Here is a 25,919-nt window from a genome sequence, read left to right on the forward strand (position 1 = left end):
ATGTGGCCAGATGTTTGTGAAGAGGGTTAGGTTAAAAATGTAAATAGTAGAAAAGTGGATAGTATGATTCACCAGTAAGAAAATGAACAGCCCAATTTAAAAAGTGGGCAAAAGTTATCCGGGCGCATGGGTGCCTCGGTTGGTTCAGCATCTGACTCTTGGTTTCAGCTTGGGTTGTATCTCAGGATTTGGCCCTGAACTGGGCTCCGTGTTCGGTGGGGAGTCTGCTTCTCCTCTGCCCCCCCCCCAATACTTTCTCTAAATAAATCTTTTTTTAAAAACTTAAAAAAATAAAAAATGGGCAAAAGTTATGAACAGACACCTCACACAGGAAGATGTACAGATAGCAAGTATACATGTAAGAAGGTGCTCATTAGGGAATTATGTCATTAGGAAATTGCAAATAGAACAATGAAATAACTCTACCCACCTATCAGAATGGTCAAATTCCAGAACACTGACAACACCAAATGCAAATGAAGATGTGGAGCAACAGGAACACTTCCTCTTTGCTGGTGGAAATGCAAAATGATATGGCCACTTTGGAAGCCAGTTTTGTGGTTTCCTACAAACCTAGACAATCTTACACTTCTTTGTATTTAACCAAAGGATTAAAAAACATGTCCACACAAAAACCTGTACACAAATTATTGTGGTAGGTTTATTCATAATTGGCAAAACTTGGAAACAACCAAGAAGTCCTTCAATAGGTGAATGGGTAAACTGTGGTACCTCCAGACAATGAAATATTACTCAGCATTAAGAAGAAATGAGTCATCAAGCCACAGAAAAGCATGGAGGAACCTTAAGTGCATTTTACTAAGTGACAGAAGCCCGTCTGAAAAGTCTGCACACTGTGTGATCCCAACTCTACAACGTTCTGGAAAAGGGAAAACTGCAGCAAAAAGATCAGTCTTTGCCAGGGGTGTGGGGAGTGGGGAGAGGAATGAAAAGGTGGATGGAGCACAGGATTTTGGGGGCAGAGAAACTATTGTGTGTATTGTTAGATGTTATTATACATTTGTCAAAACCTATAGAATGTACAACACAGATGTTGTACTAATGTAAACTATGGACTTTAATAATGTATCAAAATTATTTCAACAGTTATAATGTACCACAGTAGTGCAAAGTACTTGTAATGGGGCTGTGTGTGTGTGCCCGCGCACGTGTTTAGGGGTATATAGGAGCTCTATTTTCTTCTCAAATTTTCCGTAAACTTAAAACTACTCTAAAAAATTAAGTCTACTTAGTTAAAAAAAAACCCAACACAGCCACAAAGGTCGGTAGAGTTCAATTAGGTACCCGTGCGTGTGTGCATTTTCCCAAGCACTGAAAGGAGGCTAGAAAGGATGCACCCAAACTGCTAACACTCAGATTCAAAGGTGAACGAGATCCTGAGGAGGTGGGGAAACTAAGTTCCTGTGCAGTCTGAATTTTCTCAGTGAACCTAAGATGGGCAAAAACAGTGTTTCCATTTGTTCGCATCTGACAGGTTCAGGGGCGAATTCACGAAACGGACTCTACGTTTAAACACGCATCCTTAATAACGAAACCACTACTCCACTGGTCAGGGTGTGTTAACCTGTGGGAGGACGGCCGCGAGCCTCCGCGGCCTGAGGCCCCTTCTCCCGCGCCCCGCGGTCCACCTGCACGTGCGCCGCCGGCCGCCCCGCCGGGCGCTGGGTAATCCGCGCGCGCTGTCGGGACCACGCTCCACACACCCCGCCCGCACCTGCTCGCCGCCAGGGCAGGGGCCGGGGAGGGGGGCGGGGCCCCGGGGCCCGGGGCCCGGGGCCCGGGGCCTCGCGGCCAGGGGCGTACACCCAGGACGTGCGGAGCCCCCGACCCCGCCTCCGGGCCCGGACCCCGCTCCCGCGCGACGCCGCGCGCAGCCCGCCGACCGGAAGTCGGGAGGGCATGTCTAGACGGCGCCCCGCCCCACCCGGCGAACCAATCAGCGCCCGAGGTTCATTAATAGTGAGCGCGCCGGCCCCGCCTCCGCCCATCGCGGCACCGCCCGCCCGCGCAGACCTAGAGCGCGGCCGCGGACGAAGATGGCGACCGCCATGTACTTGGAGCACTACCTGGACAGTAAGCGCCCCTCGCGGCCCTCGGGCCGGGCGCCCGCGCAGGGTCTCCCCCCATGGACCCACCCCGCGGGCACCAGGCGCCGCGCGCGGACCCCGAGGGCTCGTGGGGGCGACAGGGGCGGTCCGGCGGCGGCGGGGGCGGCGGGGGCGCGCGCGGGGCGGGGCGGGGCCGCAAGGAGGTGCGCGCGGGGGGCGCGGCGCGGGGTCCCACCGTCACGGCCGCGCCAATTCCAGGTGCGTCACGGAGGGGCGGGGCCGGTGCATGCCGCGGCCCCGCCCTCCCCAGCTAGGCCCCGCCCTCGGCCCTGGCCTCAGCGGCCGCCCCGCCCTCCCCGCCCTCGGCCCCTCCTGGGCAAGGCCCCGCTCACGGCCCCGCTCCGCCCTTCCCGGCCCTCTCCGCTGGCTTGGCCCCGCCCCCTCACTAGGCCCCGCCCAGGCCCCGCCCCCACCGCGCCTTTAGGCGCAGGTGGTCGAGCCCCAACCTCCTCGACGCTGGGTGGGGCATGGGGGGCTCCGAATCCGGGATGTGGGGGGCTCCGGCCGGGGTTCTGTGCCTGCTCGTGTGGTGACCTGGGAGTTGGGGGGGGACGATACTGGCGTGGAGAGTGTCCTCGGGCGCCTGTCCTTCCGCGTGGCGTCGGTGGGAGGGGACTGGCCGCGCTGGTTCAGGTGTTGAGGACAGTGATGGTCACCCACGGAAAGACGTCTGGGAGACTCTTCTGCAGCCGTCCTTCTGTCTACACGTAGCTCAGGTTGGGGCCTCCTGAGGGAACTCCTGAGCAGATGGGAAAGTGCGGGCCGCGGAGGCCAAGTCGCTTGTCAAGGTCATGCACTGGGCAGCGGAGAGCCCACAGTTTGAACGCTGCTGATCTGGTCCTGGCCGCAGACGGCCTTGGGGGGGCGGCGGGGGTGCCGGTCTGAGTGCTCAGCAGCGCTGTGTCGCAGTGCGAATACACACGGTCGCTGGTCCCTGCAGCTGCTGACGGTCGGGGGTGAGCCCCTGCCCTGGGGGAGACGTGGGGTTCGGTCCAAGCCTGAGCCATGGGGGGTCCTGGTGGGAGAGCACTGAGGAGGGGAGGCTCTTCCCTGCCGTCGTCGCTACTGCGCTGACCTGTCTGCTGGGAGCGTTATGGCTTGCCCTCTAAGTCCGGGTACCTGCCCAGTGAGCCCTATGAGGACTTTGAGAACTGTGAGCTCCATCACGCGCGGGGCACCTGTGTGCAGGCTCAGGACAGAGGTGCCTGCTTGATTTTTGAGCACCTGCTGTGTGCTAGGAAAGCAGCCTCGGTCCTCATTGTCCTGGAACTTACTTTCAAACGGGGCAAATGGGTGCTTTTAGAAGTTCGCAGCAGATTAAGGGTCATGCAGGAGCCCAGCAGGCTGTGAGAGACCTGGGGTGGCACTGTCCTGCAGAGCCCATGATGGGACAGAACAGGGAGGTCCATGGGGAGGCCGTGGTGAGCCTGGAGGCTGGGGAGGGAGTGTGTGCCGTTCTCTGGAGGAGCTGGGCTGCTGTAAGTTGTGCACACAGGCTGGAAAGCTGGCCTGGAGTAGGAGCACAGCAGTGCCGGGGAGGGGGGGGGGAGCAGTGTGGGCTGGGGTCCTCGACCTGTGCTGGCCAGCATAGTCTGTTTAACTTGAAATTAGTGAAACTTGAGCCGATGGAAAGTTCAGCCCCTGAGTCACAGTAGCCCCGCTTCAGGTGCCAGCAGCCCCGTGGCCAATGCCTGCTGTGCTGCGGAGGTCAGGCCTCCTTGCATGACATCTACCACACAGCACTGGCCTGCACCACCCGCACACTGGGTGTCAGAGTAAGGCGGGGGGAGATCAGACAGACCCCAGGGCTTTGGTCTTACTCCCTGTGGGGGGTACTGAGAGGGGAGGGCTGGCAGGGGGTATGGGGTAAAAGAGCCACACGGGCCACCCTCCCTGCCTCTGCTTGCAGCTCGAGGCTAAGTCCTCCCATAACGTCCAGCTTCTGACACCCTCTGAAGCCTGTCAGTCTTAGAAGAGTTTCATACCCATCCCCCCAAAACATACCTCAACCTTTCTTTTTTTTTTTTTAAAGATTTTATTTATTTGACAGAGATAGAGATAGCCAGCGAGAGAGGGAACACAAGCAGGGGGAGTGGGAGAGGAAGAAGCAGGCTCATAGCAGAGGAGCCTGACGTGGGGCTTGATCCCATAACGCCGGGATCACGCCCTGAGCCAAAGGCAGACGCTTAACCGCTGTGCCACCCAGGCGCCCCTATACCTCAACCTTTCTGTTCCCCAAATCCTAACAGAAACAGAAAATGAAGTGAGCTTATTGTTTGTAGACTTTAGGTATAAAGTCTGGAAGGCCGGTTTTGTCCTGCTACTGAGAAGTGTGCGTCTCTGTGTTTCAGGCATCGAGAACCTTCCGTGTGAGCTTCAGAGGAACTTCCAGCTCATGCGCGAGCTGGACCAGAGGACAGAAGGTAGGTCCAGGCTCCTCAGTACTGCCAGTGGTGGGCTCTGACAGCTGAGGACAGGTGGCCCTGGTCTCCCAGGGCCCTGGGGCAGTGTGGTGGTGTCTTATGCACACAGTGCCCACACTTTAAAATTCCACTTTGTTTTTTGGGATCTAGCACATCTTTCTGTAACATCTTTATAATCATCACCGATTCCTCATTACCTTTCCTGTCCTTTAAAGAGGTTTTCTGGTTTCAAACTGAGTACCTGTAGTTTAAACGATGGTACTTGGCGATCGTCTGGTATTTAGCTCCCTGTTTCTAAACATTGTGTTTTTGTGGCTGTTTCTTACTCTGCTTCACTTTGGCTTTGGGCTTTACTCTGTCATGTGGAATATGCAGGTTTGCTTCCCCCTCCCCCTGCTGTCCCCTGACGTAGTGGCTTAGAATCGGAGCGTGCGGTCGACCAGGGACGGCGTTTCCAGGACTCTTGTGGACGTGGTTTGCCACTGGGCCACATCTCATGCTATGCTTATGTGACCTGTTTTGAATAACTGTGTTTTTTTAGAGTTCATAATTGCTTTGTTTTCTACATTCCATATACATTCCACATTTCTACTGTGTCTGCCGAGCCAGGCGATCTGCCAGTCCCGAGTGTGCTGTCCACACTCAGACCTTGCCCCTGGAGCGTCCTGTCTTGTGGGTCTTGTCTGGGCTGGTTGTGTCTAGGCCTGCGACACAGGCACGGTCTCTGCTCATCTTTGGTGCAGGACCCTGATTCCTGTGTTGTAAACGTCCTTTCTCTTGATCTGCTCCCTTGTTTTACTGGAGCCTATCCTCCAGTAGTTTCCTGCAAAACAGTACATGGGAAGGTAGTTTCTTAAAATGCTCTGTGTCCGAGAATGTCCTTGTTCTGGTCTCCTAATTGGTGAGCAGTTTGGCTGGGTATAGAATTCCAGCTTGCCAGTCCTTTTCCCTCAGCATGTGGAAGGCACTGCTGCTTTGTCTCCCAGCATCCCCGTTGCCCTAGAGAGATCCGATGCTGTTTGGATTCCTCCTCCTTTATACCTGTGATCTTCTTGCCTTTCCTGTGTAGCAGCTTCTGGGCTGCTGTCTTTGTCCCTGAGGTTTTATGTTTGGTGGCGATGTGCTTGGGCGCGGGTGAGTTTTCATTCTCTGTGCCTGCCACATATTTTGTAAGATCAGAATAGCTGTGGTTTTTCACTGAGTACAGTCTCCTGACTAGCAGAGACAGAGAATTCTGTTTTTGTGAAGTACCGCATTTACGTTCAGGAATAAGCAGAAGTGTTTATACACTGTCTACCAAATAGCACCTTGCAAACCTCTCCCTGGGTGGAGAGAGGGAGTCTGGCGCCTGGGGCCCGTGTAACCCTGCTGAGCATGCGGCCCCTCCCCGCAAGGAGCTCCCACCTTCCGTTTGCACCTGCAACAAGTTTTCTCACCTCCCTAAACCAAAGAGTTCACAGTTGTACGTGTCGGTCCTTCGTATCAGTGGGATCTCACCGTATGTTGTCCTTTATGTCTTGCTTTTCTGGCTCAGTGCCACTTTCTGTGGGATTAATCCACGTTGCTGTGTGTGATAGTTGTTGTGCTGTTTGGTGCTGGGTAGTGTTTTGCTGTGTGAATGGACCACAGCTTATCGGTCTGTTTTACTGTGGATTGCACATTTGGCTTGTTTCCTGTTTTCTGCATTGATGAATGTTTTCCCATATGTACCCTAAATCTGGGGGTGTGTACTTAGGAGTAGAATGCCAGGTTGTAGCTAAGGGGAGCGCATAATTTGTTATCCGAACAGGGACTGTTGGGAGTCAGGCTGGAACGCGTATGTTCTGGGAGGGCAGTTACACACTGTAACGTCCTGGGCGTGCTGCTCCGGCTGTGGCAACCACACGGCCCCGGCGCCAGGCTGTCTGCCGAAGGCTGTGCCCGCCAGGCTCCCACCAGCGGAGCCTCCGTGTTTAGTCAGCCGCTTTGTTGCTGCAACTTGGCTTTGGTTTTTTTTTCAAGATTTTGTTATTTGATGGAGAGAGAGAACACGCACAAGCAGGGTGGGGGGCAGGGAGTCTGCTTCTCCCTCTGCCCGACGTGGGACTCGATCCTAGGACCCTGAGATTGTGACCTGAGCTGAAGGCAGACGCTCAGCCGACCGAGCCCCCCAGGCTCCCTGCAACTTGGCGTTGTTCTGTACTCGTTATCGTGGACTCTGTTGCAGGGACTAGCTTTCCCCCCATTTCTCTGTCAGATAAGAAGGCAGAGATTGACATCCTGGCTGCAGAGTATATCTCCACGGTGAAGACGCTGTCCCCGGAGCAGCGTGTGGAGCGCCTGCAGAAGATCCAGACCGCCTACAGCAAGTGCAAGGAGTATAGCGATGACAAGGTGCAGCTGGCCATGCAGACCTATGAGATGGTGAGGAGGCAGGGCGGGGGCCGGCTTGGACAGAGAGGGGCTTCTGGAGGGTGTGCTTCCCCGGGGACCGTCCTGCAGTCTGGTTTCCACGCCCTTTGTGCTCGTGTATTTGGATGCTTATTTGTTCTCAGTTTTTGTATATTTTCTTACTGCTTATTTTTGTCAGCCCCAGGTAAAGTCCTAGAATTTGTTGTGTCCAGTTTTCTCTCAGGTAGGCTCGTGTGGGGCTCACGTCGTGGCACAGAGCTGTTGTCACGTGACGCACATCAGGTCGTATAGTGAAGGAGGCTCTGCCGACCTCACACACTGTCACCTAACTCCGTGCCCTGCCTCCCCTGGTAAAAAACAATTATCTTTTTAAAAGCTGAATTAAGTGTATTCGAGGAAGAATACTCTGAAAGGAGGACGTGATGCTTGTTTGGGGTTTTGATGCCCCAGAGTGCTGAATCTTTTTTCTTTTTATGATTTATTTATTTTGGAGAGCGAGAGTGCGCGAGAGAGCGCTCGCATATATACACGCACAGGGATGGGGGGGCAGAGGGAGAAGGAGAGGGAGAACCTCAAGCATACGCCTTGCTGAGCCTGACCCGGGGCTTAAGCCTAAGACTGTGAGATCATGACCTGAGCGCTTGACCGACTGAGCCCCCCAGGCACCCCTCCAGAGCGCTGGATCTTTACAGTAAGCAGCTTGCTTTTTAAAAGTTAGGTTTGATCAAAGTTGTGAGAGACAGTCAGATTTTCTCTGATGCATCACAGAGTTTGAGACTGTAGTTTGTTTCCAGACAAGGATGGATAGAGAAACCCTCCTTTTGGACAGTGACGCGTGGTGTGGGTTGACTGTTGTGAGACCGCGGCCTCTGCCAGGGGCGGTGTGGTGACTGTCTTATCCGCACCCTTTGACCCCCATTGCCTTCTCTTTCTTCCTTCTTCTATCTTGTCCTGCATACAGTGTTAGAGCCCTTTTCTCTGAGAACCTGTACGCTCTTCAGATTTTTAACGAGGGTTAAGTTAGGGTCCTTGTCCCCGTTCCATTGCACTTCACAGCCCCGTCTCTCATTATTGGCTACCTTCATGGTTTTCCTGAGCAGGATGTATTCTGTCGGGGTGTCAAAACATGGCGACAAAGACCCTTCATAACCTGAGATAGTGGACCTTGTTTTAGGAGCTTTCTTAATTGAAAAACTCAGAGGGCAGGAATACTTCCTGGTTGACTTCCAGTGTGTTTGTGATTCCTGAGGTGTTTCGTTTTCATTTTTAAGTAAGACTAGTGCGCGTCCTTTTCCGTAGGTGGATAAACACATTCGAAGGCTCGATGCAGACCTGGCACGCTTCGAAGCGGATCTGAAGGACAAGATGGAGGGCAGTGACTTTGAAAGCTCTGGAGGACGAGGGTTAAAAAGCAAGTCTTAAGTTTTCTTGATTTTGTTACTGTTATCTATGGAGTTTTGAAGAATTTTGGTGATAAATATGCGAGGAACATTATGGTAAATGTATTTGAGTAACTCTGGTCTGGCTTTAGTGAGTTCTGTGAAGGTAATTGGGATGTTTATTGTCTTTCAGAAGGTCGAGGTCAGAAAGAAAAAAGAGGCTCCCGGGGTCGTGGCAGGAGGACCTCAGAGGAAGATACTCCAAAGAAAAAGAAGCATAAAGGAGGGTGAGAGGCTCTTTTCCTTGTCTCTTTCTCCCCAAAGATTACTTAGCATTAGTATTTCCTTAGCATCTAGAAACAGCAGTGGCAGCTAACAGCGAGGAAGTGCTTCCCGTGTGCCCGCGGTGGGTGTGGTTCCGCATGCTGTCCCCGTGCCGGCTCCGGCTCCGGCTCCGGCTGTGCTCGGCAGCCCGACGGGTTCCCAGGGGAGTGACCGGCCCTAGCGTTACAGCTCCTGCGCGGGAGAGCTGGGCTTGCACTGGGCGGTCTGACTGCACAACTCACGCTCTCAGCCCCTCTGTGTCCTGCCTCTTGAGTGACATCCTCTTTATTGACAGTTCAGGCTAAGCCACGCTTTAGCAGCTAAATACATAGCTGTGCATTGTTTTATGTATAAATACATATTTTGGATATATTTGTTATTAAGTTGCACAACTGCATTTATTAAATATGTGTGTCATTTACCTTGAACTTCAGAATATTTCATTTAAAGCTTTCTCCCACCCGCTCCCCCATCCCCCAAGCTGTTGTGTTGCTTCACAGAAGTGATTTTTAGAGTAGAGAGAAAATAGTAGAGCGCCCCATGGCGTCTGTGGAGGTGGTTTTGACTGTTAGGGGGAGATCTCAGAGAGTCTGCTCTTGACCAAAAAAAAGGGAGAAGTTTTGGTTCTTAAACCTGCTGTTTGAACTTTTAAGAAAAACTCCAAATACCATTTTGCGGTATACATATGCAGAACAAACGTGTGTTTAATGAATTACTGTGGGGCGCGTCCTTGTCGGTCACTGACTGCTGCCAGAAGCACCTTCACGTACCCTGTCGAAAACATCACCTCCTCTCTCTGCTCCAAGTAAACACGACCCAGACTTATGTGCTGTTTATTTCCATTCTCTGTAGTTTTGTCCCCAACATGCGCATTCCTGGACACTACAGTTTAATCTTGCTCTTTTTTTTTTAACCTTTAAAGTTAACTTTATTAAGGAATAATTTACATACAATAAAATGTTCTTAAGTTTACAGTTTAATGCTGTATTCGGTTTCTTTAAAGTTATGGAAGTATTCAGCCTTTCTGTTTCTTCTTGAGTCAGTTTTGGTAATCTGTGTCAAGGAATTGGTTGTTTCATACAAGTCGTCAGATTTATTCTCATCAGATTGTTCGTAATATTACATGATTGTCTTTCTGTTGTGGGATCTGTACTGACGATTCCTGTGTCAGACCTGATGTTGATAATTTATGTCTTCCCTCATCTTGTCTTGATCTTTACAGAATTAGATTTTGGTTTCATTGGTTTTTGTATTTTCTCTCTTGTTTGTTTTCTATTTCATTGATTTCTGCTCATATATTTTTTAGAGGGAGGGAGGGGCAGAGGAGTGGGAGGGAGAGACTCTTGGGCTCCGCGCCCAGTGTGGAGCTGGATGTGAGGATCGATCTCACGACCTCGAGGTCATGACCTGAGCCCAAATCAAGCGTCAGATGCTTAACCTACTGAGCCACTCAGGTGCCCCTATTTCTGCTCATATTTGTGTTTTTTCCTTCCCACTACTTGGATTTACGTTGCTTTTCTTTTTCTGGCTTTTTAAGGTGAAAGTAGCTTAGATCAGTGATTTTCATACTTTCCTTCTTTTCTCATGTAAGTATTTATTTAAAACTGTAAATTTTCTTCTAATTACTGTTTAATTACTGTTTTAGCATATCCCACAAATTTGGATATGTTGTCTTTTTATTTTTATTTCGTTCAAAATATTTTAAAATTTCCTTTGTGGTTTTTCTTTGACTCATAACTTATGTAGAAGTATGTTCTCAGCTTCCAAATAATTTGGTATTTTCCAGGTAACTTTCTGATTTCAATTTTTTTTTTAAGATTTTTTATTTATTTATTTGACAGAGATAGAGACAGCCAGCGAGAGAGGGAACACAAGCAGGGGGAGTGGGAGAGGAAGAAGCAGGCTCCTAGCGGAGGAGCCTGATGTGGGGCTTGATCCCATAACGCCGGGATCACGCCCTGAGCTGAAGGCAGACGCTTAACCGCTGTGCCACCCAGGCGCCCCTCTGATTTCAATTTTTAAATTAATTCTGCTATGATCAGAGAATATCATATAATAGAAATTCTCTGAAGTCGATTAAGTCTTGCGTTATGATTTACGGTCCTGTCCTGCCGTATGTTCCAGACACCCTTGGAAAGAATGTCCCGTTTTTCTGTTTTGGGTGGAGTGGTCTGTAAACGTCAGTCAGAGAGCTTGGTTGGTAGTGTTGTTGGTCTTCTGTACCCTTACTGATACTCTGTTTATCCATTTGATAAGTTACTAAGGGAAGTGTTGAAATCTCCCAACTCTAGCTTTGGATTTGTCTGTTTCTCCTTTCTGTCATTTTTTGCTTCACATATTTTAAAGCTCTATTATTTGTTGGTACATACACATTTAGATTTTCCTAAAAATAGCTGACTCCTTCATTGTTATGAAATGTCTCCCTTTTTAAAATTTCTTATAATATTCTTTGTTTTGAAGTCTACTTGGTCTGATATTATGATAGTCACTCCAGTTTTCTTACGATGAATTTTTGCATGGTGGATCTTTTTTCCTTTTTCTTTTACTTTCAACATATTTTTGTGTTTGTATTTAGAGTGGGTTTCTTGAAGTCACCAAAGTAGAGTCTTGCTTTTTTCTTAATCTAGTCTGACAATCTCTGCCTTTTCACTGCAGTATTTAGAGTACTCCGATTTAACCTAATGACTGATATAATTGGATTTAAATTTACCCTCTTGCTGCTAGTTGTCTGCACCATCCCTTCTTTTAGTGTCTTCTTTTAGATTAATCAAGTAGTTTTTAGTGGTTTTATTTTTTTGTATTCTATTTTAAGGACTGTTCTAGTGTGTACACCCTGTTCGTTAACTTACCACGGTGACCTTCCAACAATGTTACGCTATTTTGTGTTTAATGTAAGGACCGACACAAGTGTTTTTCCCTCCTGTCTTTTGTGCTGTTGTCAAAAGTTTTACTTCACAACATATTGTTGGTGTTGTTTTAGGTCTAAACCATTGATTATATTAAACAGATTTTCAAACATGAGAAGGAATTTAGTTGTCACTCAATGCACGTACGATTTCCACTGCTTTTATTTCTTTACGTAGATGCAGATTTCCATTTCTCCTGCCTGTGGAACTCCCTTCAGCGTGTTTTGCATGTAGGGCTGCTGATGGTGATGAATTTCCTCAAATTCTTTTCTCTGAAAATGTCTATTTTATCTCCTTTTTTGAAGGATATTTTTGATGGATATAGAATTTTAGGTTGACTTTTTTTTCTAGCACTAAAGATGTCCCATTGTCTTCAATCTTGGATTCTGATGAGAAATTAGTGATAATTCTTATCTTTGATTTTTTTTATATGTAAGTGGCTTTATTTATTTTTGCTGCTTTTAAGATTTCCACTCAGCAGTTTGAATTTTAGTAACTGAATTACGGTCTGTCCTGGTGTGGATTTTTTCGTGTGTATTCTGCTTGAGGCTGTTGAGCTCCTTGGACCTGCTAGTTTATAGTTTGTATCAAATTTGGAAAATTTTTGGACATTCATTATTCAAATATTTTTTTCTGCTCTTCTTTTGTCTTTTTATGGGACTCCAATTACGTGTATGTTTCTTGATATTTTCCCACAGTTCACTGAGGCTCTGCTTATTTTTTTGGCCAGTGTTTTTCTTTCTATTTGGATGTTTCTGTTACTTTATCTTCAAGTCTTTTTTTCCTTGGTGTCTAATTTAATCTTAGTTTCCTTTAGTGAATCTTCCACTTAAGAGATTCTCTTGTAAAGAAGTTCTATTTATTTATATTTCATACTTTGTTTTTCTTATTACATTTATATTTTTTTTGTCTTCGAACATAAGTATTTATAATAGCTTTTTGAAAGATCTTTTTTTCTGAATCTATTTGTTACTTCCAAGTATATATCTTTTTTTTCTAAAAACCAATTTTTTAAGGTATGACTGCCATACAAAAACCTTTACATATTTAACATACACAGTTGGAATAGTTTGGCAGGTCTGTTTCTATTGACTGTTTTTTCTCATGGTTCAAGTCACATTTTTCTGCTTCTTCACACGTCTTGTAATTTCTTATGGGATGTTAGACAGTGTGAATGTTATGTTGTTGAGTGTCTGGATTTTGTTGTCTTCACTTAATGGGTGTTGAATTTTTTTTTTTATTTTTATTTTCTAATTTTTGTTCAGTGGTTTAATCACCTGTGGATCAACTTGATCCTTCGCAGCCTTTTTTTTTTTTTTTTATTTGAGAGAGAACACAAGCCGGGCAAGGAGCAGAGCGAGAGGGAGGAGCACACTCCCTGCTGAGCGCTGAGCACGGAGCCCGATGCCGATGCAGGACTCGGTCCCAGGACCCTGAGATCATGACCTGAGCCGAAGGCAGATACTTAACCAACTGAGTCACCCAGGTGCCCTTGTGGGCTCGTTTTTAACCTTTGTAAAAAAAAAAAACAAAAACAAAAAAAAAACTTTTTTCTTAAAGGGCCAGATAGTAAATATTTTAGGCTTGCAGGGCATGTTGTCTTTGTTGTGTGACCACTCAGTTCTGCTGTTTTATATCAAAAGCATCCACAAAAAATATGTAGCTGTGTGATGTGGGTGTGTTTCAATAAAACTTTATTTACAGAAACAGCTAACTGCCGGCCATATTTTGCCAGCCCCTAGGTTAGGGTAGCCTTTATTCTTGGGTTGGTTAAGTCATACTGCTGAGGCATAACCCTTCTGGGTTCTCTTCTGAATGCCTTCTGGATTTAGTGAGGCCCGTCCACGCTGGCTGGGTGGAGCTGACACGTCGCTGAGCCTCTGTGCGAGCGGCGGCCGCTGTTCAGCTCACAGCTCCCCTGTACCCTCCGCCTGGACTCATGGATTCTCACCCTGTGCACAGCTTAGGTTTTGGTGAAAAACTCAAAGGGATCCCTTTGCAGAGCTCTGGAGCACATTCTCTCTACCTTCCTCCTTTCCAGCTCCTTGCCACCAGATTCCAGCAGCCTTACCCTCCTCGAACTTTGGTTTTTTTCCTCAGTTCTAGACACGCATGTTGCGTCGGGTGTTCCTGTTGGTGGACTGAGGCGTGGGCAGTGCTTCCAGTAGGAAGCTGAGATGATTGCAGGGTTGATCTTAGGGTTCCGTCCTCAGCTGCCTCTTGTCAGCGTCTGGAAACGGCCGCTTCACAGGTTGTGTCCCATTTTCTAGCTGCTCACAGCAGGAGGGCAAGTTCGGTGCCTGTTATTGTCTCCTGCTCAGAAGCGGAAGCCTTTTTATTTCTCGTGTAGAGAAGCCCTGTCAGTCTCTTTCACGTGTGAGTTTTTCTCCATCCCTTTCTTTTCTCCACAATTTTCCTTCGGAGGAACCTGAACTGTTTGACTGCTAGTGTTGCCCAGAGTTTTGATTTTGCTGACAACACATGAAGCCTGGAGAGCACGTCTGCAGTGAACATGTAGATTCTGCTTCTCCTCTTCTGCTCGGTGGGTTTGTTTGATCTTTGGGGATGCCTGGTTTCCTGTGTGCCCTTGCTGGGGCTGGTGCTCGTGGGTCTGGCAGGGTTGATGGGCCCACGCCACGGTGGCCTCTCTGGGCGCAGTCTGGCTGCGTCAGTTACAGAGGGAGGAGACCACCGATGTGGGGTGTTTCGTACATTGTCGTTTTCTGTTCCAGAACATCCATTGGATTCCTCCTTTTGTAGATTTTAGTTCCTTTCTGAAAAGTGTCCATATTTGCATTCTTCTCACTCATATTTTCTTTGCGATAGCCACTTCAAGCACTTGTGTGCTGGTTTTCGCTTCGGCTCATTGGTGCCTCTGCTCCTGTTGGCCAGCCTCCCCTGGGGTTTCGGCCACGTTTTCACATCCTGTAGATTTTAGTGTCTATCTGACTTCAGGTGGGAGAGGAGCGTGCAGGGTGAAATTCGTGCTGTTCCCCGGGACTTTATTTTGCTTTTGGTCCAGGCACACGGAGCTGGGTGGAGGCCGGGGTGGGGGGGGCTCTTTACCTGGGCCCAGTCCCCTCCCCAGCCCTCCCCAGTTCTTGATGGAGAACCCGCGGTTTATTTCTCCTTCCCGAAAGGCTGCCTGTGTGGCTGGGCAGCGCCCTGGCGATGCTCAGTTTTCCTCTCTTGTGTCCTGCCTCCCCTGTTGCTACGGTTGGCGGAGGTCAGGAGGAAGAGGCGGGCCCCTTCCCCGAGAACACGACACGGCTCTTTGCTGTGCCTTTCTGCCACTCCGCAGCGTCTGCATGCCCCGGGCTCAGGAAACAGGCTGTGGGGTCATTGCTGCCCTGAGTGTCTGGTTCGGCAGTGTCTGGCCATGCTGGCTCAGTGTGTCCTCCAAAGGCCAGCCGGTCCTTGGCTAAGCCGCAGAGCGGGGCGGCCTGCCAGCTTGGCCGCGGCCCCTCCCTCGGCCCGAGCGTATCTGGCCCGTGTCACTCCACTCTTGCCAGTGTCTTTAAAACGTGGTCTTGGCAGCTTACTGGGCTTGTTTATTTGACTTGTGGCCACAGGGTTCCGAGTCTTCCTGCTCCTTGCTGGTCAGAACCCAAAGGCACAGTGGCCTTTTTTGGATGCAGCGGGCGCTCTCCTCGGCCTCCTCCTCACCAGGGGTCCCTTGCAGGGAATGAGGCCCCAGCTCTCCGACGTGGTTGGAGGCTCCCTGGTGGGGCGTGCACCTGGCTGTGCTCAGACCTCACGGTGATCCACATGTCTTGCTGCCATCTGTGGAAGAGGGAAGAGGCTCAAGTGTGGAGACACTTGAGATGAACGGGCGTGTGGCGGTTCCCTCGACAGCCGTGATGGTGTGCGCGTTGCTGACCGCTGTCTGATGGCGCTGAGGAAGCACGTCGCTTCGCCGCTGCTTCCCCAGCCTTTCTTCTGGGCTGGCTGCAGCTGCGAAGGGGAACGTCGGGTGGGGAGGTTTACAGGGCACCTTGACAGGCAGGTCGGGCTGGACTTGGCCCTTTTGCGTGAATTCCTTCTCCGTGGCGCCCAGAGTGGCCGTGCTGTTCTGTCCTACTGTACAGATGTTGGGACAGGCCAGAGGGCCTCGCTGAGGTGAGGGGTGGGTGAGGGGTGTGTGAGCCGTGCTGGGCCTGCCCTGAAGTCTGGCTCCGGCTTGTGCTTGAGAACCACATCAGGAGGGTCAGGCATGGGAGGGGGATCCCTGGCACTGCCTGGTGAGGGATTCCCGCAGTGTCCAGGGAAATGAGCTCAGAGGACACCTCTTGTGCCCAGCAGGGCCGGAGTGAGGGGGCCAACACGGCCGACATGGGGTCTCCAGCCTGCCCGGCGAGCAGGAAAGGCCCCTCCCCTTCACCCTCCTGTCCCAGAGTCCCGCCAGGTGAGACTGGAGAGGAGGTGCCCGAGGGCCACCCCCAGGCCTCCGCCCTGATTGGGTGGTGCCCTGGAACCCGGGGGACGGGGGCTCAGGTCACGTGTCAGCTCGCGGTGTGAGTTCAGTCAAGCTTTGCCAGCAGAGCACGCAGAGCCGCCGAAGCACAGTCGGCGCACGGAAGGTGCGCGCCCTGAGTGCGTCTGTGCGTGACCCCGGGCGGGTTGGCACCGATTGTCCAGGTGAGTGCCCAGGGAGGGAGCCCGCTGATGGGACGACGCAGGCGCAGTGGGGGCTGAGATGCAGTGTCAGGTCGAGCCGAGACGTGTGTGTGGCAGAACGCAGGGAGGCACACCTGGTCTGACGACTGCCTGAAGCATTTGGAGAGCACGTGAAGCAGGGTCCACTTTGTGACGCACACAGATTTCAGAGAAAGACCAGGAAAGTCCTGTCGGTTCCCAGAGACAGAGACTGCTCACTGATAAGAGGGAAGAGGCTCAGACGGGCTCTGGGGCCTTACTCCAGCGGGCAGCACTCACCCCAGGGGCAGCGCTCTTGGGGGTGGGGGGGCGCTGGGACAGGACAGCGCTCTCTGGAGGGGGCGCTGGGACAGAGGATGGCGCTCTCTGGGGGTGCTGCTTGGACAGGATGGCGCTCTCTGGGTGGGGGCGCTGGGACAGAGGATGGCGCTCTCTGGGGGTGCTGCTTGGACAGGATGGCGCTCTCTGGGTGGGGGCGCTGGGACAGAGGACGGTGCTCTCCAGGGGGTGCTGCTTGGACAGGACAGCGCTCTCTGGAGGGGGCGCTGGGACAGAGGACGGCGCTCTCTGGGGGTGCTGCTTGGACAGGATGGCACTCTCTGGGTGGGGGTGGTGCTGAGACAGAGGACGGTGCTCTCCAGGGGGGTACTTGGACAGGACAGCACTCTGGAGGGGGCGCTGGGACAGGATGGCCCTCTCTGGGTGGGGGGTGCTGGAACAGAGGATGGCGCTGTCTGGGGGGGGCAGTGTGGCATGGAGGTGCATGGCTGAGCCTGGGTGTCTGCGTGCAGAGGCACGGAGTGTTTCTAGACAGGCTGTATGGGAGAGAGGGGGCGGGATTGCTTCTGGGACCAGACTTCCGTGTGTTTCGGTTGTTGCGGTCTGCTGCAGTTTTTAGCTTCCCCTCGAGTTCCTGGTGCGAACTGGCTGTGTCTCCACAGCAGCTGTGTATTCGAATTATGTCTGTGTTCCTGATTCTGGAGGGTGAGGTAGGGAAGATTTTCTTTCTTTGCTAAGTGGAGCATACGGTCTACGTGACCCTGTAGCTGGCAGGTCTATTTGAAAGCTGCTGAATCACACGAAAGAGTGAACAGCCAGCCCCTCCCCGCTCTAATGCAGGCAGACGCTCCCTCCAGCTCTCCCACCTGTTTGGCTGCAGAGCTGTGGGCAGCCGACAGGGAGGGAGGCATGGGCAGGCTGGATTCTGGCTGGGCCACTGGTTAGTGACCTAGGAGGGCTGTGGGGAGTGGGGGGCAATAGATGTGCTTCATGGGGGTGGGTGGGTGATGACGCCATGTGGTCAGAAATGGCCTGCTGGCGGGTGGGCAGCTGGGGGGTGGGAGGGGGCTCCCAAGACTTACAGTTCCAGGAATGGGGAGGGCATCTGGAGGTTTCTGGGTTTTGGGGTGAAGGTGCTGTGGGCATGTGTGGGGTGGAGGTGTGGTACTGGGTGTGTGGGTGAAGGCGGCTGGATCAGTCTGGGTTGGGGTCCAGGGTTCTCAGATGGCATCAACTGGTGGCTGGTGAGTGGGGGTATGTGCCTTCCCCAAGAGAGAGGGTCCCTACGAGGCTGGAGAGGGTGGTCCTGGGGTGGGGTGGGGTGGGCAGGGAGCCCAGGAAGTAGGGCCTGTCCAGATGGAGGGACAAGATGGGCATGGGTTCATGTTTCCAGAGTGGGACCAAGCCCCAGTGCTGGGTGGTGAGTGCTTCTGCTCATGCCCTCTGGGGTGCTTTTGTGCCTGAGTTGTCTTGTACCAAGGGGGCGCTCCATCCCCACCCACCTGCTGCTCAACTGCTGGGTTTCCCTGCAGGTCTGAGTTCACTGACACCATCCTGTCTGTGCACCCCTCCGACGTGCTGGACATGCCTGTGGACCCCAATGAGCCCACCTACTGCCTGTGCCACCAGGTGTCCTACGGGGAGATGATAGGCTGTGACAACCCGGACGTGAGTGTGGGCAGGCTGTGGGCAGGGCCCTGCACCCGTGGTGGGGGGGTGGGCGTTGGGCACAGGTCTAGGGCGGGGCGGGGGTCGTGGGCACTGGGCACACGTCTAGGGCGAGGTCCTGCACCCACAGTGGCGGGGTGGGGGGGTGGGCACTGGGTACACGTCTAGGGTGGGGTCCTGCACCCACGGTGGCGGGGTGGGGGGTGTGGGCGCTGGGCACAGGTCTAGAGCAGGGCCCTGCACCCGTGGTGATGGGGTGGGGGCTGCTGTCTTTGGTGTCTGGCCCACAGAGCACACAGAGTCCTGACTATGGCCTCCTCTCTGCCTTGCAGTGTCCCATTGAGTGGTTTCACTTCGCCTGCGTGGATCTGACCACGAAACCAAAAGGAAAATGGTCAGTATGGGGCGCTGCTCTGTCCTTCCCTGTCTGCAGGGCATCCTGTGCACTGCTCCCCTGCAGAACCGGGCTGCGGCCTCGGGCACTCCGGTGCAGCGCTCCTGGTTCCTGGGGCTGAGCTGGTAGAGGGACAGCTGCTGCCCACGTCACCTGGGCCACGTGTTTGTGGTGTTTGCTTGATTCTTTTAGAGAACGGCTGTTTTGACTCTTTTGATTGAGGTAGAGATGCTCTTATATACAGGTGTGAAATGAGGAGCTCTTTTCCCTGGAGAAATTTTGGGAAAAGGCAAAGAGCATGAGCGTTAAGACCAATCCCAACCTGGGTGCAGGCCAGGGACCTGTGGAGGGGACCTCTGTTTTTGGGAAGCTGCTCGGAGCACTTGGGTACCTTCCCTTCCTGACCCTTGTGTTCAGTGGCAGTGGCAGTGGCAGCTTTTGTGGTGTTCTGAGATTTCATGTAAATAAAAACCAGGTTTTATCTACCCGTGCTTAACATGGACACACGTCCTAAAATGAAATCTCGGAAATCTTGTTCTGCAGAGGAGATTTAGAGAAACCCCCGATGGACAGTCTGTGTCCCGGGCTTCAGGGGGTGACGGCAGCCGTGTGCGGTCCTGGCACCAGGTCACCTCAGGGAGTCTGAGCAGTCACGGGACGCGCCCCTGCCAGTGCCCTGCAGCCGATGGGCACCTGAACGGGGTTGGGGGCTGCTGGCCCACCCATGGGGCAGGTGTGGCTCGGGGGTGGGATGCAAGGAGGGACATTTGATTTGAGTTTGGACATGGGTTTGAGTTGTTTGTGGAACTGCTGGAAGAGTCAGTAGGCGACGGAGAATCATTTTGCTTCTGGGAGGGCCGTGCAGATGGGGGTCCACCCACCGGGTACTAGGAACAGGGCAGGACAAGCAGAGTCAGGGAGGCCGGGTGGGCCTCACCCCTGCTGTCTAACTCTGAGTTTCTCTGGGGTCTTTCCAGAAACCCAGAGTGTGGAGGCTTCTTCCCTGTTAAGTGAGATTGAAGCTCGGACATGTGTTCATGCTTTGCTTCCTCCGGGGCAGCGGCGTGCTCAGTGCTTACTCGCTGGCACAGACTGGACGCTGGCGAATGGTGGCCCGTGCACATCAGCTGCTCCTGCGTCGGGAGCTAGGAAAGCAGCTGGAATGTCTCCTTGTGTCACTAACAGCTCCCCCGGCCAGGAGTGACCAAGGGCAGCCTCTTCTATCTGAGGCGCTGGCCCCACTTGCCCGGGGTCAGCAGGGAGCACTGGCTAACCGTGCAGGTCCCAGGGCCCTCTCGGCCTGCCCGCCTGGCTGGGTGTGCCGTGTGCCATGTTCCGCTGTGCTTGGTCGCCAGCACCTCTGGGCACCCGCGTGGCCGTGGGTGTCGTCTCCCTTTGATCACTGGCGACCATGGCGTCCCACAGGGAGGACCAGTTAACTTGATCGTGAGGAGTGCTCATGCGTAGAAACGGTCCTGCTCATTGATCCGTATCTGTCGACGTCAGAGCACGTGCTGGCTAGGGTGACTTGCTGGGGTTCCCTGTCGCCGGGGGTTTCCTGATGGGAGAGCCACGTGCTCCGTGCGCTCTTCCTGGCGCTGTCTCAGCGGCCTGTCCCGCCGTCCTGGCGGCCCCTGGGAGGCGGGCTGTGGGCCTCTGCACACACGGCGCCGATCACCGTGTCTTTCTCCTCAGGTTCTGTCCGCGGTGCGTTCAGGAAAGGAGGAAGAAGAAGTAAGGCTGGTGCCCAGACGAGAAGAGCAAGTTAATATATTCCTTTTTCATGTTGCAATATTTTCTCTTCATTTAAAACTACCTTGTTTCAAATGATATTTAAAAACTCAGTGGCCAGTTGTAATTCTGGATACTTCGTAAAACAAACAAAAATCCACCTGAGCCCTGTTTGCACGAGGAGCGATCTTACAGGGACTTGCCACAGTGACTTTATTCTGGAGACTTTGTACTGGCCCTGCGCTGAGCAGCTGAGCCTTCCGTGGGGGCTGCGGCGGGGACCGTCCAGCCCGTGCACTGCCCTCACTCTGGAGCCGAGGCGTGAGCCTGCGGGGTCCGTCTGTGCTTTCCTGGGGCTGTGCTCAGCACCACTGGAAGCACATCGGTCCTCGTTGAGGCGCCTGCGTGCGTGGGAGCTGGCGAGGCCTTGCAGGAGCTCGTCCGCCGGTCCCAGCTCTGCACGGAGCCCGTGGCCTGTCTGGGAAGGGCGGGGCTCTCCCCGGAGGAGGAGTCTCTGCTTCGCTGTGCACTGCCTTTCTCGTCAGGACTCCCAGTTCCCTCCTTGAGGGTTTTACCTTCTGGAGTAAACGGCCCTTCATTAGCACACGGGCGGTCGTTACCCTGACCGGCCGCGAGAGACGTGCAACAGACAGCTGATGCTCCGTTTCTCTGGGAATTCCTGACGTTTTTACTGTGAAGATGAAATTATCGTACTAGCATGAAGATAGTGGGTCTGTGTGTCTGTGACGTGAGTCCAGTCCAGTAAGAGCTGATTTTAAACCTGTTATGTCGCACACCGGTCAGCAGCTTATGTCCGAGGGACGACGATTATGTGATGCGATTTGTGAATTTCTTGTGCCACGGCAGTTCTGGAATGAAGCTTGGAAACTAGAGTGTGTTTTCTGTTTAATCTGCATTCACCAAACCAATCTTGAACCGTGTTTTTGGGAATTGTTGGGGGAAATTGCATACATTTGGCATGTTGAGATCCATTTGTGATGGTGCGTAGTGTGACTTCTGGGAGCATGCGTGGACTCGGAGACCCTCCAGCATACAATTAGAGAAGTCCGAGGAGTCCAGAAGAAAGAGGGAAGCCTGTTTCTGTCCTCAAGGCAGGCAAAGACACCCAGGAGGCCAAGTCGAGATGTGAAATTCCCAACTGAAAAAGAGATTCTTGCCTTCTTCATCAGTGGGCCTTCTGGAACGGTCCTGCGTCCTCCAGTGGCCTTGCTCACCGTATGTTCCTCCTGTTCTCTAATCTTTCACCAAGGACAGGAGAGGACACGGAGAGAAACCTGGGGGCTGTGTGCCGCACGGGCCACTCCTCACCGAGGCCGTTCCTGGGCGGTAAAGGAGAGCTGAATGCTAGACGTCACAGGGCAGAGGGGGTCCCGCTGGAGCCTGCGTCTGTGGTTCTCAGCTGGTCAGCCTGCACCACACGTGCTGTCCTGCCGTCCTTCCTGAGCTTCCAGGTGACTGCGGGGGGGGGGGGGGGTCAGTCGGAGAGCGCCACCCTTTCCGTCCCGGGCTGCGTGGTTTAGGGTAGGGGTCAGCCGCTGGCCTGATGAGCTGTCCAGGACTGATGCCTCCCTGCTGCTCAGAAAGGAGGGGTGGGGGCCTCAGGATGAGCGCCGGCCGGCACGTGCCCCTCAGTCTGCTGCAGCCGAGAACGAGGCTTGTTTGTATTTAGTAACTTAGCTTTTTGTTAACACAGGTGTTTAAAGATTGTGGGGAATAAATTGTGGAAAATTGTTTTCTTCACTCTTTTACCAGTTTTCGTGGAGAGGATAGGTAAGTACACGAGTTTGTGATGATTCTTTGGAAGCTAGTTTAATATTTGCACTGCATCTTACAACACTTCCCGGCCGCCGTCATTATGGGGAAACTGGTGTCTGGGGGTGTGGGTGCCTGGGTTCCGGGGCCTCACCGGCTGCGCAGGAGGGATGGCCGACTTCCCCGTCCGGAGCTTGTCTGTCGCGTGTGATGCTGTCCTCTGCTCGTCGCCGTGTCACAGCCCAGCTGCCGGCCTCCTCTTTGTGGGTTTCTGTGCCTGCTGCCGCCAGTGTTTACTTTTGGCAGTCACATAAGTATCTCCAAAACAGCATACGTAGAGCTTGGGAGGAAACAAGACATGAGCAGAGTAGGAAGATTTGTTCCCTCCAACGCCATTTGGGTCACCACGGATCCTCTGCCCCTTCCTGACTGTGAATGCTGTCCGTGAGTCAGAGCGGCGCTCAACAACGGCTGTTTGCTTGGGGAACAATGTCCCGTCAGCTGGCCTGGGGCTAGCCCCGTAGGCCTGGCTCCCTACATCCTGGGTGACTCCCACCAGACCCCCTCTGCCTGCCGGGCACCAGATCTGAGCCGGCAGTGGCTGCAGAACCCTGTTCCTTGGGTTGAGGGGTGTCTGGGCTGGGCCCAGAGGTCCCTCTTGCACTGCGTCTGAGCTGAGGGTGTGGGCCCTCCATGGCTGTGGGGTTGACTTGTAGGGAAGGAGCACCGTGGTCAGAGGAGACTCCGCGTGTTCCTTGTTCCCAGTGCGCTATCAGCAGTCAGCAATTTGACAAATAGCCTCTCGTTTTCCTGTAGGAGAACACATGCTGCACTTACACAAATCATTTGTTAAACTGAGCCCCCACGTCCGTAGCTGTGCTAGTGGAGCTGCTGGCTGGGCTGCAGACACGGAGCTGAGGCCCGTGTGACCGGGGTCCCCAGGCAGGCCGATGTGAGCTGCGACCGGCCACGGCCACGGGATCCTGGGGGCTTCGGTCTTCGCAGTAACGATGGGTTTGCTGGGATGCGTGGGGACGACGGCCGGGTGTGTGCCAGTCCCGTCCCGGGCGGCCACGCGGTGCTCTGCCTCCTGACCTGTAGCTGGCAGCCCCGGGCAGGGACTGCTTTGAGCAATAACACTGTCTGAAGAACAGCTTCCCTGTGTGGCCGCAGCCGGAATTCAGACACTTATGGGCCTTGGAGATGGAAAGTTTTCCTCAGTGTAGTGAGCTGTGACTGGTCCTCGTTACCTGTGCCGAGAGGAGTTTTAAAACAGAAAGTCTAAGAAAAATGTTCTCATTCAGGAGAGAGTTCTATGAAGTTTCTTTCTTTCTACAAATGTATTTTGTGGTGTTCACTTTTACCACATTTCATCCAAAAAGATGATGCAGCTTTAACACGAATGTTACATTTTATTTTCAAGGAATTATCTATGTTCCCTTTGTAAAGGAAAGATAATATTGTAAATCTTTTTATTAAATAATGTAAAGATGTATATCTGTATTTTTGGATCATGTTATAGATTATGGATATATTGTTTAATAAATAAAGTATTTTTTGGAACAAACATTTGAGAAGGAGTCATTCTAGGAAACGATGAAACCTCAGTGCTGTGGCCCGAGATGGTACGTATACCCCCCTTAGATCTGTCAAGGGTGTGCAGTGAACGGGAGGAGAGGTGTTTGGCTGCCACGGACCGGGCCAGCCCTAGCTCAGCTGCCGTGGTGTCAGGAACTGTCCCTGAGCCCACAAGAAATGACCGTGTAGAATACTTTATAAAAGCGTAAAGCGCTTTCTCGGGAACAGAAGTTCTCCCTTCCCAAGCTGTGCAAGTGTGAAGACCCCTTTGGGAACAAAATAGTACTTAGGACATTTTTCCTTGAGGAGTGTTAATGGTCAGGGTCCTGAAACCCAACTTGGTCACCATGATGGAGAGGCCCAGCCTCTCACCTGTTTTCCAGATGAAAACCGATTCACAGGCCCAGAGTCCTTGCTGGAGGGAGGGTGAGGTTCGGAGGAAGGGCCTGGAATGCCACCACGAGCGTGCATTCCTTTTGGGCACCCCAGGGATGCCTTTGCAGTGGCTGCCTAGGAAAAGGGAACAGCAGTGTGTGGTTTTGGGGTGGGTGTGGTAATCTTCACTGGCTCCGAGTGGTTACTAAGTCCCAGAGGTCCACGATGCCCCTGGTTGACTAGTCCAGGAGGGCCTCCTGTGACAGGTAACATCTGAATGTGTCCACAGACCCCTCTGTGCTGGTCTTCCCTCTGCCGAAATGTGCCATTGTGACAGACCTGACAACAGGCAGATTCCCATGTGGACCTGTGGAGCAAGGGCCGTTATGGCAGGAAGGCCAGGGGGAGGTGTCTGGAATGTCCTTCCCCTTGCCAGGACAGTAGTGCAAAGGCAAAATCATCCCTCGTGGGAAGATGCAGTGGTGACGTACTTACCCCACGTGGACAGGAGGGCAGGTTGTAAGGAATATAGTTTCTCGGAGACACAGGACATGTCCAGCTGCAGCTGCTGTCCCCGAGCCGGCATCGCTACTAGAGCAAATCCGTGCCCTCCTGGCACACGGCATGCAGTCATTGATGCGGCAAGTGCTCGTTCTGTCTGCCAATTTGCGAGACCCCTAGAAGCCGTTTGTCGTGTTTGGTAAAGCCAGCAGTGCACCTCGCAGTCTGGCCTCCGTCACGTAGACCAGATGTTATCCTAACATCCCGTCAGCTCCGCTGTTGGCATCCGTCATTGGGTAATTGGACGAGCCCAGCAAGCGCTGGTGATGCCTCAGGACCACGGCTGGGAGCCCGAGGGCGGGAGACGAGCCCCACTCCAGAACCAGGGTAGTCACGGTAACAGTTTAATGTAGGGTGTTGGATGAAAAGGCAGAAAGGGGGCACCCAGGTGGGCGTGACTGCAGGATGCAGGGGTGCGGTCTGGAGTTGGCCCAGTGGCAGCTTGTAGCTGGGCGCCGGTTGGGATTCAGAGCTCAGGAGGGCTGGCTGCACTGCTGCCAGCTCAGGGACCGGGTGCCCAGTGCAGCTGGGACGCGCGTCTGAGGGGAGCGCGCTGCTCGGCTCCGGCCGGCACCCCTGAGGGGAATGTGCTGAGGCCGGGAGCTGCACCAGCGCTGCAGGGCTGACGCTGCAGGAACATCCGTCGGGCCTTCCCCGCCTTTGTCTCCCTCAGGTGCCCGAGCCTAGCAGGCCCCACACACCGAGGGCAAAGGGCGTGCCGGAGCGAGGGTGGCGGCGGAAACCCGGAGGGGCAGCGTTCCTGCCAGGCTGCCTCTGCTTCCCGCCTGGGTGTGTTGTCCGGGTCACCCAGCCCTGGTGCGGTCCCTGAGACATCTCCCCGGAGTCCCAGCCCTGGGCCCTGTTCAGGAGAAGGTTCAGGCTGTGTGCACGGCAGCTTTCCGAGCTTTGTGCGTCCTGCCTGCGATGCATACCCAACTTGCGGGAGTGTCTGCCCTCTGGCTGGACGTGGGGTCAGGGCAAGGTGCTGGGTGCTTGGGAGCCAGAGTTCCCTGCTGGAGGCAGAGGTCTGGGGGGACCGGGGACAGTTCTCTCGGGGTAGCCAGAGACCCTTGGGGGGGGCAGAGTTCGCTGGAGGAAACCCCGCAGCAGGACGAGGAAAGGGGCAGTCAGGGTGGGCCAGGGTGGAGCCGGCCCTCGGAAAGGGCCGGGAGAGTGTGCGGGGAGCCCTGCTGGGCAGTGCCGGACACGGGTCAAGGCCCGCTGTCCCGCGGTGCTCGGTGCACCGAAGTAAGAGCCCGGTGCACCTGCCGCCCGCAGGGCAAGGGACTAGGCCTGGAAGTCGCCTGTCCTGCGGGGGGCGGGGACTAGAGAGCGCGGGGGCGGGGCCGGAG

At 53.3% G+C, this 25,919-nt stretch overlaps 1 protein-coding gene across 2 annotated transcripts; it reads left to right on the top strand.

Annotated features, from left to right (window-relative positions):
• The first annotated feature begins 1,988 nt into the window (after positions 1-1,988).
• ING5 (inhibitor of growth family member 5) lies at positions 1,989-23,620 on the top strand. 2 transcript variants are annotated; one of them, XM_026490797.4, is made up of 8 exons: positions 1,989-2,094; positions 4,481-4,552; positions 6,789-6,955; positions 8,243-8,354; positions 8,516-8,609; positions 18,020-18,155; positions 18,488-18,549; positions 20,245-23,620. In XM_026490797.4, the coding sequence occupies exons 1-8, from the start codon at positions 2,058-2,060 to the stop codon at positions 20,285-20,287; spliced, it is 723 nt and encodes a 240-aa protein (XP_026346582.1). In that variant the 5' UTR covers positions 1,989-2,057; the 3' UTR covers positions 20,288-23,620. The 2 variants fall into 2 exon arrangements, with proteins under 2 accessions (XP_026346582.1, XP_057162338.1); XM_057306355.1 differs by having other exon boundaries at positions 2,018-2,094; positions 18,488-23,620.
• Positions 23,621-25,919: the final 2,299 nt, after the last annotated feature.

Source organism: Ursus arctos, unplaced genomic scaffold (assembly GCF_023065955.2).
Source record: "Ursus arctos isolate Adak ecotype North America unplaced genomic scaffold, UrsArc2.0 scaffold_1, whole genome shotgun sequence".
NCBI classification, from domain to species: Eukaryota; Metazoa; Chordata; class Mammalia; order Carnivora; family Ursidae; genus Ursus; species Ursus arctos.